The sequence below is a fragment of the Pagrus major genome, chromosome 18 (assembly GCF_040436345.1).
Source record: "Pagrus major chromosome 18, Pma_NU_1.0".
Classification (NCBI taxonomy): domain Eukaryota; kingdom Metazoa; phylum Chordata; class Actinopteri; order Spariformes; family Sparidae; genus Pagrus; species Pagrus major.
This window is the reverse complement of record NC_133232.1, coordinates 24,536,104-24,547,234: the sequence shown is the minus strand read 5'-3', so window position 1 is coordinate 24,547,234 and position 11,131 is coordinate 24,536,104. Positions and strand designations below refer to the sequence as shown.

The window sequence follows — 11,131 nt, the reverse complement described above, 5'->3', positions numbered from 1 at the left end:
TACCTGCATCTTATCTCTTTATGCCCTTGTATTTTAGCTTCAAAATGCAGCAAATCAATCAGGAACAAATCAATAGCACTTCAAGGAGTTAAATCAATGTAAGGGAATTAGTAACTACTGTCTGCCTTACAGTGCTGCAACACATCTACACATGCCACTAAAACAACACAATCGTAACATAAATACATTCATAGACATGTCAAACATCAGACATCCCGGTCCAGTGTCTCAGTCAAACAACGTTCCCCACTGACTGGTTATCAGAGGAGCTGCGCTTATACGTGGCATCCTCACGGTCCAAGCTGCATCTGTTGTCCGAGTCTTTAGGCGACGATTTGATGGAGCAGTGGAAACAGAAGGCGTAGAAGAAGGCAAGAAGGAGCAGCAAACACACGACACAAAAGATGACGACAATCAGGATAGTGTGCACTTGCATGTGCAACTCCTCCCACGGGAGCAGTGTGGTGGTGACGCTGGTGTTCAGGAGGCTGGAGGCCGTCGGGGCAAAGCCGGGCAGAGGAGTCATTGTGGGTGTTTGTGGCTTTGTGGAGGCCAGGAGGGCGACTTCTGGCATGAAGGGAAGTATGTGTGCCCTCAGTGGCTTGGGGATACTTTGTGGTAGCTTTAAGTAGGAAGACATCTTTTAGTTTGGTTTGCCACATACACAGATAAACATCCACATTAATAAGATGCAGTAATAATTTGAATTCAGGTGGAGTTAAAGGCAAAGGTGAAATTAACAGAAGAAGAATGGCATTAAAACTTTGTGTCATTTTCACCTTAAAACAATACATTTCTGTGTGATAATAATAAAAATCCAACATTATTCATTATAGTAACATCACCTCCATGTATTAAAAAGCAGCAGGTTAATTATCCTCCTAACAGACGACCAAACACAGACACAGTGTGCTTTGTTCCTACCTGGAGTGTGTTGCTGTCCTGTCTCTCTGAGCAGGCTTTCTTTTGATGAGCACAGCTTGGGGAAAATGAAAGAAATGGAGGACAAGAGAGGGAGCGCTGGACTGAAGAAGAGAGAGGTGGCTGCTGGACCACGAATAACAGAGGGGGGGTTTCCATGGCAACACCTGCTGATGGGGCCACTAGCATGGATGTGACATCATATCACCTCAAGAGTACGGCTGCGTTCACCAGACAGAAACTGATCTGCAGCATGGCATGAAAACTGAAAAACAAAACAAAACAAGACAAAAAGCATGGAGCATGAAAACATTCACATTATGTGAACATTTAAAATAGTGTGTTTTCTGTTTCAGTAACTATTTGATTTAAAAAATGTTTTAATGCTCATCTTTATTTGCACACATCACATGAAGCTTCTCATGTTGTATGAAATCATTATCAGTCCCATTTTTCATCTCTGTCACTAATATTTGGTTAGAGTCCACATGAGTAAAGTAAATCTTTTCATAAGAAATTTTAAGATTATTGAAGAAAGAATATCCCTTTACACAGTGGGCAAGGAAAAATGGGTGCCTCACTGTACAGAGAGCTGAGATTTGTCTGCAAATTTGGATGAATTTTAGAACAAATGGGCATCATGTTTTATGCAAGTACCTTCTCATGTAGAAACTTGGTCCAGCCCAGTGATGGTCCACACAGTCTGCTCACACTCGGCCCAAATACAGCAATGAATTATTGTCCACAGGTGGTCCAGAAAATGGTCGCCCATGACATGGCAATATCTAGGCCAGCTGTATATTTATTGTCTACAGCTGGCCCTATTCTGGCCCAAAACCCAGGCCTATGTTATGGACCACCTGCAGGCCATAATTCATTGTTCTATGTAAAAATTAAGAAAATGCTCATAAACCCCAGAGGGTTAAAGCAGGGCAGCCCAAAGTTGGCATGCCGTCGGGCTTGATTTCCATCAAAAATAAGCTAAAAATTAATATAATATAAATCACTGTTTATGCAGTTTTATTTTTTTGTCAGCTATAATGCTCTTTATGAATGTAAGATCCCCAATTATTAAATACATTTCACAATTGGCACGGCAGGCAGAGTGACACTTTGTGCAGGAAGTCAGTCAATTAAGGGAGCTTTGGATCCGAGTATCATTTTTGCATTTTTACGATGGGTGTTAGCTTTTGTCCCATGGCCCCCCATTAGGCTTCAGTTTTGGCCCTCTGAGGAACAAAGTTTGGGCACCCCTGGGTCAAAGTATACAAATGGAGATATTGGGCTGTGTTTACAGATGACAGCGAGATTAGTTTGAAATATGCACACAACTAAAGTAACAGCACACCCAAATCACCTGTAGCTTTAATAAAATCCATCTGTGATGAACTGGTATTGTTTTTGTTAACTGTGCAGGAATAAAAGTATCTGCCGAATCAAACCCAGGCTTTGGGACAGCAGTTCGTGAAATTAGAGTGTGTCAAACCACACACACCTCGTCATCAGCACTGAGATCAGGCTCTCTAATACTGCCACCTGTTGGTACGAGAAGCGACACTGCGCAACACACTGCAAAAAGCAAACTCATCTCTCCACCGGCTCTGCTCCTGTGCCGTCTGGTCTCTTTCAAACAGCCATAATGGTCCTTCAGTACAACTTGTAATTGGTCCCACACCCCCTGCTGTGCTCCTCCTCAGGAGCTGATGCCTAAAAAAAAAAAAAAAAAATTTTGGGACTTGCATCAAATTTTAGTTGCCATGGAGATGATTCAATATTCATACGTTTTGGTAACACATACAGTAAATAAGCCAGGGAGCTGTTTTTTCCCTCCCCAAACCACTCATAAATACCAGACAAAAGAAAAAAGAAAAAATATTCATTAGCATTATTTCATGTAGAGGAGGACGCAGAACAAAGCCTGCCAGCTGATGTGATTTTATAGTGCTTTCAGATGGTTAATTACAGCTCCAGACAATAGACACAAAAGATCCATTAAATCCAACTGAGTAGAGCCAAAATGGCTGAAAAGAGGACTTAGCCTACACCAAGGTTAGTCTTAAGGACAAATATGTGGAGAAAGACAACAGGGCTGTGAACCTTTTGACCGCAGTCGTCTCAGTAGAGATAAACCGCATGTTGGTAAAGTCTTCTGAAACACATGATCTGAACCGTGTTTTTATTACAGATCTCAGGACAGAAGGCGAGGGAGGATGTTGTGACAGAGTTGCTCACACAAAGTAGACTATTTGTATTTCTGATGTGAGAACACAGCGTTCACAGTTGGACACAGATGTGTCATATGGCCAAGCACCTCTGTGAAAAGGGCTCCTGACAAAGAGAGACTTCATGCTATGTGACGGTCCCAGAAGAATTCACATGTAAAACAAACATTAAGAGGAAAAAAAAAGTCTCCCTGCTGGAAATTAGTCAGCCTCTCTGCGTGTAATTTCTTGCACTGTTTGTTCTGCTGTGCCTTGAAGATTTCATATCTCGCTCTGCCACGCGGGTGTATAATTGTAAAGTCTTTACTCCCTCACTCTCGCCTCTCAATTAGTCTCTCTCTCTATGTACAATGGAAGTGCTTGTCATCTTCTTGCGAAAAATAAAGCAAGTTGACAGCTGAGCAGGAGTGGATCAGCTCGTTATTGTTTCTCTTGTCACTCATGACAAAGTTGGCATTTACAGTCACTCACATGTTTTCTGTCTGTCACTGACAGTTTTTAAACCGTTATTTGACCATTAATGCTAATTGTTTGTGCATGTTTGTATACATTTTTGTAGAATCATGACTGCTTATGGCCGAGACTTGAAGTCGAGAAAGCAAAATAGCACAAATGACTAATCATTTTATTGTCAAAAATCTCAAAACACATACGTTACACTCACACTGAACTGGTGTCTATGTAACTGACAAACCCCAACAGTTCTACATGGCTACACACACAGCTTAGTTTTTCTCAAGAAAGCACACAAATTCACCAGACAAAGATCCTCGGTATAAGGGGAACAAAAACGTACATATTTAGGGTATAACAGGGATTAATAAGTGGCCAATTCACTTATTGTAGCCAACATCTTTACTTAAATTAGCTACATTTGCAAAATATTCACAAAAATGACAAATTGTAAAAAGAGAATTATAAATCAAATCTGTGAAGGGGAGCAGCACCTGTCATAGGTTAGCTGTTGATGTTAAATTAAGCAAAATATGTGTCAAGTCCCTTATGTGATACTGATTCTCTGTTTGACTCTGGTCAGTCATGTGTCTTCACTTCTTCTTATTCACAATGTTGTTGCAAATCCAGTTCATGCCATCCTGTGGAGGGGAAATGAAAATCAAACTCAAGTTCCACAGGTTGAATAGAGAAAATAGTCAAAACCATGAAACTAAGCAAGTAAAGAGAGGTTGTTGATAGAAATAAAGTCTGATTTGCGGCACAGTATTGTACAGCAGAAAGGCAGGCAGCACTTTTATATGGTTAATTAGGCTCCTTCAGAGGAGAAATCAATAAATCAACGTTGGGACTAGGTCTGACCTGAACTCCCTCCCCAGACACAGCTGAGCAGGCCTGAATCTGCCACTCACGGTCCCGGTACGTATGAAGGTTGAGTCCCTCTGCGATCTCACTGGCCGGTGACGCTGTGGCCAGATCCTGCTTGTTGGCAAAGATGAGCACTGGAACGCCCTTTAGATTCTCCTCGTCGACCAGCTCAGACAGCTCCTGCACACATGAGATTTTTGTGAGGTTATTGACTTTTTTAAAAAAACTAAACAAAGATTTTCATATATATTCATTTAACAGTCTCATATTGTGCTTATTTTCAGGTTCATACCGTGATTTTGGGTCCCTATTAGAAAATGTTTACATGCTTAAATGTTCAAAAAACACATTTTTCTGTCTGAACGCTCTGTTTTGGTGCCTGTCAGCTCTCACAGGCCTCAACACAAATGGTGTTTTTGCATCTACAGCCATGCTGGGGGTGGAGAATGTATAGTTGTGACATCACAACGTTACAAAAGTCCCGACAGCTCGTTTAAGGGCACAGTTTCTGAATACAGGTTGTATGGAAATCTCACTTTCTACAATATGTGACCTTCAATTAACTTAAGGTAGTTTTGATATGGTTCCCTTCAGAGTGTATTTGTATGCAAAAATGACAACTGTGCATCAAGCTCACCAGTCCCGTCTCTTCAAACCGCTTCTTGTCTGCACTGTCAATGACATAAATCTGAAAGAACAAATATGTGAGAATAAAAATATGCTGAAATGTAAACACAGATGAAAAAAGCACACAGTTGCTCCTGTAGAGTACAGAAGTAAAACTGAGAATATAAGATGCAGTTTAAAGTACTTCAATCAACATAAATTATGGTGTAAAAGTATAGTATAGTATACTGAGTATAAACTATCTGAATCAACTCTTTGTGTGTAAGTGTGTCAAAGATTTTTATGGCTCCACATGCTTTTTGTGTTTTCCACAAGCAGCCACTTGCAGATGGACAATAAAGCAAATGTCCCTCCAGAGAGTATTTAATTTGAATGGCTTTATTCTAAGTGTATTCACTCACCAACAGGTCTGTGTTTTCCAGATACTTTTTCCAGAAGGGCCTGATCTTCCTCTGTCCTCCGATGTCCCACACATTAAGTTTCATGCCATGTGAGGCGACGCTCTTTATGTTGAAACCCTGATGTGAAACACAAAGCTGGAGTCACTGTACTGCACATCACTGCCTTCAAATTAACACAGTTACAGCAAGCAGCACCTGGAAAGCCTCGCAAATGGTTATGAAGCAATTCATTAAGCCGCACTGTACTCGAGTGCAGGTGTGCGTGTGTTAAATTAATCACTGTTTGGTTACTCCTCTTTGTAGCCTTATTACATATCAGCAGGAGTGCAACGTGTGCTCTGGGTGTTTATGAGGAAGTGGTCACTGTGTTAATCCGCAGCCGTTTCTCATAACGCGGCTCCTTTTGGTTTCAAGGCAAGGTTGTATAACAACTTTATCCTGAGGGCCAGTTAAAGGAGCAAATCTGAGGATAAGAGTGGAAGGATCAAGTGCAGTGTATGTGTTTATGTGTCAGGTCTCATTTAGCTGTGTGGTGATTATTTCTGGGGCATACTGGACTACGTCCTCTCTGTCTGTTGTCTGATGAGCCGTCACACTAGTCCAGGACCTGGCAGTACATCCGCTCTATGTCTCTATGTCTTGTGAGAGTAATGCAAGGGTATCAGAGGTTAGATAATCACATCAAAAGAGGTCGAATAAACACCGTCAGGAAATGTGTTAGGAGCATGCAATCAGGAAATCCTCACATACAGTGTAACAGGATGATCCGACATCCTCAAATCATGATTTTCCTGATGAGCGGTTGAAGCGTGTGTACTGTAAGACCAATCATTTCATTTTCAGAGTGTGAAAGCAAAGGTCATCTGAATCCCATTACTTTGAGCAAGAGCGTGCACTGGTCCAGCTGGTCTCACGAGATTAAATTCAATCCCCTTGCCTTTTATAATTCTGGGTTACACTGACATGAAAATGCTAAATATCTTTTGAAAAGCCTCATTCAGACAAGAGAAATCCATCTCTGAAGAAAAGTGACAACTGATTTTGATTCGGTAACAGCAGGCAAATTGCATCGGTCTTTAAAGAACAGTAATTTGTTTGTTCACAAAATATTGGTGTAATATTTCTGGCAGATGCAACCTGATGATTATCTAAAATACACTTAATGATGAACACCGTGTTATAAAGTGCCTCAGCTGTTCAGGATAAGATGAATTGATTAAAATGAAAAACACATAAACATCAACTGCAAGCATGTTGGCGAGGATTGTGGACTGTGGCATTTCTTGTGAGTTTTCGACTTTTAACAGTTAACATCTTTGAATGGCCGCACAGTTCTGGCTATTGGAATTTTTGTCTTTTTGATGTGTAAGTCTAAATCACCTGTGTTGGCGTGATTGTGTTCACATCCTCAGAGGCGAGGCTCTTCAGCAGGGTGGTCTTGCCGGCGTTGTCCAATCCCAGGAGCACTATCCTGACCTCTTGCTCTGTGGATCCCTTCAGTTTCTCAATGACGGAGAGTAAGCCCTGCTTCAAGGGAGGAGTGGTCGGGGCGTGGAAGGACAGGGAAGACCGTCAACTGTTAGACTGTACTTCTATTCTGGGGAAGTTCATTTTTATAATGTTTTGGTTTAGAAACAGCTATTTTTGACATTATGATCTCAGAAAACCAGGACATCACTTTCCTTTCCTCTGTGGTTTGATATACTCTGGAACATCCAAGATAATCATACACAGTTTTTAGACACTCTTTACACCTTCAGACGGATCCCAATGACCTCTTTCTGACATGACGTCAAAGCTCCCCTTACATACAGCACCACTGACACAGATCTGAGCCCCTCTTGCTCCACCCACAAACCCACCTAGCTCCAGCCCTCCTTCTCCCTGTCCCACCCCCATTCTGTAATATTTAATCTGTTGACTTATTTAGAAAAGCACTGGCGTTGATTCGAGCTCCATTCATATAATGGTGCGCTGTTTAATGTGATTAGCCTGGAGGCAGGTTGCACAACCAGCAGACTGCCACACTGCTGACAAGAGGCACTGTAGCTTTAAATATTTGATTCAAGGTGATATGTAACTGTACATGTAGGGGCATCAGGAGGTTAAACAGAGATGTATAATCACTAAATCAACTCCATTTGAAAAAGCTGGGCAGTTTAGATAATCTAAAAATCAGACGCAGAACAGAACAGAACTATTGTTAAACATACTAGTACACACTTTAATTTATAACCACCTGTGAGTCACCTCTTTGCCAAACAAATAGTCACATTTGGTTCCCTCAGATCAGATCACTTACCTTTTGAGCTTCTCCCATGGTGGCGTGTTTCCTGTTGGCTTGGCTGGAGGGCTGCAGCTACATTCTCCAGTGAAGCTCACACAGGTGTGTTAGCTATCCAGGTCACCCAGGTTAGCTATTCACAAAAAGGTACCAGCACTCCCCTGTATTTCCCCCCTCTTCTTCCTCGGTAAACTCGGGCGGGTTAAGTGCTATATGTGTATGTGATAGTAACGTCTACCTGGGCGTCAATTGCTCCTCACTGCGCCGTGGAGTTAGCGAGCAGGAAGAGGGGGAGGGTGGATGGGGCTGGGATTAGGAGGCCAGAATTAGCCCTAGTCATCCATGCAAAGGCCACCCCATCCGCCCTCCCCCTTCCTCTGTCCAACCCTCCATCTCCACTTTGCACTGGCTTTACCTGGATTATCCCTCAGCCACCTGCTATAGGAGGAAACTGAATAAACAGTCCTTCCTGACACACTCACACACCAAAATAGAAAAAAAAGTTTACCATATGGTTGAAGGGGGAAAATGCTGTTAATAGAGAAAAACACACACACTCAGTGTGAGGCCTGGCAGTGTCCATAGAGCTTAACACAAACTTTAAAGGATTATATCATGTTGTTGAACCAGGGAACTTATTATTTCTGTGTTCATAAGTCAACTCTCAAATCCTCACATCCATCCCTCTCTTGGAGAAGAGTGGATAGCATTAACATCCCATATATCCATTACATGCAAGCCGCTGCAAAGCTGCTCTGTGTGGGTCGTCTGTACTGTGCCTCCTGTGAGCAGAGCATTCAGTGGGATTAGTTGGAGCATGCCTGTCCTGCGTCTGGATTAAAACATTTCTAGCCTCTTTTCCTCAACTGAACAGGCTTTCTGCTCAGTGGGCGTGGCTAACATGAGCGCTGTGCTAAACAATGGATCCACCCTGCTGTACATAAGCCTGTAACCTCACCTGATCAAACACACTTAGCCTCAAAGACAGAGATTAATAGAGGGTTTATTTCTACAGCAAATAATACTACAGCAAATAAGGAAACAATGTATGTATTTAGTATGTCTGAATATGATGAATTGGTTCTTATTTAGGCTTCTCTTGGTGTGATTGGAGCTGGACTGCTACTCTGCCCAGCCTGTGCTCTCTGCTTCATCCTCTCTTTGTGTTTAGCTGCAGAGAGAAAGAGGAAGAGCGAGGTGTCACACTTGATATGAGAAGTCAAATGTAATTCTAAGTTTAGCAGTATGCAAAACTTTAGGGAGTGGTTTGAGATTCTGTGTAATATGTTTACAGAGCTAGATGAGGAGATCAAAGCCACTCTCTTGACTGTAAATATGTAAATACGTTGCTAGAGTCCGCAGCCATTAGCAGCAGTTAGCTTAGCATAAAGACAGGAGGAAACAAGGGGAAACAGCTAGCCTAGTAAAAACGACAATTTGACCCAATACCCGTGTCCACACTCACTGACTTTGAGGTGCGTTCACAACATTTGTAGCATTTGTTCACACTTTAATAGTATTTATGTAAAAAATGGACTATATTTTACAGTTATTAGTACAGACTTTGATTTAATTGTACTCATATTTGCCTTTAATGTCTGGTAGGCTATGAGTCACATGATTTGGCTTTTAATGATTAATGATGAATGAAAGTTTAATGATTAAAAAGTTTGGTATCGCCCATCCCTACTTTGCAATATTTCTTACTCAAACACTGACCAGGTGAGGTCAGCTAAGTCCGTGAGGGTTCAGGTGCTTAAGGAATTAGGCGGGATATTGTGATTGGGCTTATGTGTCCAAAATCACTTCCTCGTTAACCCATTCACTAACCATACATAGCAGACGCTCAATAGCTTATTATTCAACAATGAGGAGTTAATTAAGATTTTGGACTTTTGCATCTATCAACTGTAACGTTCTGAATTGTGGGATTGTTAGCAGAAATGAGTGTACACACTGAGAATGTTTTTTATATTCATTGTTGAATTTTGAGGGCACTATACGGGGGATACATTTATACATATACTAAATATAGTACGCTATATCGTAAGTATGGAGTGATTTTGGACAGAGCCAGGCCAACCCTGTTTCCCCATTTCTAGTCTTTGTGCTAAGTCATCATTTGCATCATTCCAGAAGATGTATTTCAGAACGAAGCAGTGCTTTATTTCATTATCGTTCCCTCTCTACTCTATCAGGCCCCTGTGCTGTCTGATACCACAGACGACCAGAACTGGAACTCTTACCGTTGTCTCTTTTCAGCTTGAACTTCATAGCCATCCCCATAATCACAATCAGGACCAGAGCAGCAACACCGCAGACCACCAGGAGCACAACAGTCTCGTCTGGACGGGGAAACAGTTACAACGGCATGAACACAGACAGTAAGGACGTGTGCTATCAAGGGTCAGGTGTGCGTTTCTTTATTAATAGCTTCAAAGCCAATAAATGTTTCTGCTCTTTCACTTTCAAATGAGAAAATGTAAAATGCACTATTTAAGCCTCAGGTTAATGAGTCAAAATGCACAATCTACATTACTATGGTAAAGTTAATTTGTGGCTCTTTGAAATAAACTGGGTGATGTCTACTTACTGCTTACAGTGACATCGTGTGGCAGAGACATAAAATTGCCACAAGGGCTCTTCACACAGCAGGAATATTTGCCTGAGTGATGTGGCAACGCTTTTTTGATAACCAGCTTGCTTCCATTTGCACGGTCCTGGATTTGGTCCTTATCCTTCTTCCAACCAAACGTCAGATTGAGATTGGGAAGGTTATGGAGACATGTTAGAGTGATTTTTTGACCCTCCTTTGCCTTGGATCCAGTGCTGTTGACAAAGACCTCAAAGTCTGATGGGCAGAGTAAAAATATATGTAAAGAAGTAACATGTGTTCGGTAATCAGATAGCTGAAGTTTCAGTGCACTGCCACAGACAAGGATACGGTTACATGTTACCTTTTATGCAGTTGGATCTAATCGCTGAAGGTACTAGAGGAGGATAGTAAACATGGAAATGAATACAGTCACAACATACAAGAGGGGATATCAATATAAAACATCCAAGGTATTCACAAGGTTCATTTTAAGACAAAGAAATAATGTGCAAGGTGTTTTTCTGAGAATATAAATAAACCCTCATCCCACACAACACGGTTGATTACTGTTTCTTGTGTACCATATGTAAAATTCATAGGATTTATCTCCAGGTAAACAAATTAAATGAAAGATGGCACAAACCATTGATGCACAGTGTCGTATTGTTTGAGCAGAGCGAACAAGAATCTACAGGGATAACAGAGATGGAAGGAACAGCGTTAAAAACATTTTTCCTTTGCATCCAACGTCACAATTGGC

The 11,131-nt window shown here is 41.5% G+C and overlaps 1 protein-coding gene across 2 annotated transcripts; it reads right to left on the bottom strand.

Moving 5' to 3' along the window:
- Nucleotides 1–4,189: 4,189 nt before the first annotated feature.
- Nucleotides 4,190–7,836, bottom strand: arl3l1 (ADP ribosylation factor like GTPase 3, like 1). 2 transcript variants are annotated; one of them, XM_073487400.1, is made up of 6 exons: nt 7,794–7,836; nt 6,872–7,018; nt 5,492–5,608; nt 5,101–5,151; nt 4,458–4,643; nt 4,190–4,237 (listed from the first exon to the last, which is right to left on the bottom strand). In XM_073487400.1, exons 1-6 carry the CDS (start codon nt 7,809–7,811, stop codon nt 4,190–4,192), a joined length of 567 nt encoding a protein of 188 aa, XP_073343501.1. In that variant the 5' UTR covers nt 7,812–7,836. The 2 variants fall into 2 exon arrangements, with proteins under 2 accessions (XP_073343501.1, XP_073343502.1); XM_073487401.1 differs by having other exon boundaries at nt 6,872–7,015; nt 7,794–7,811.
- Between the last annotated feature and the right edge of the window lie 3,295 nt (nt 7,837–11,131).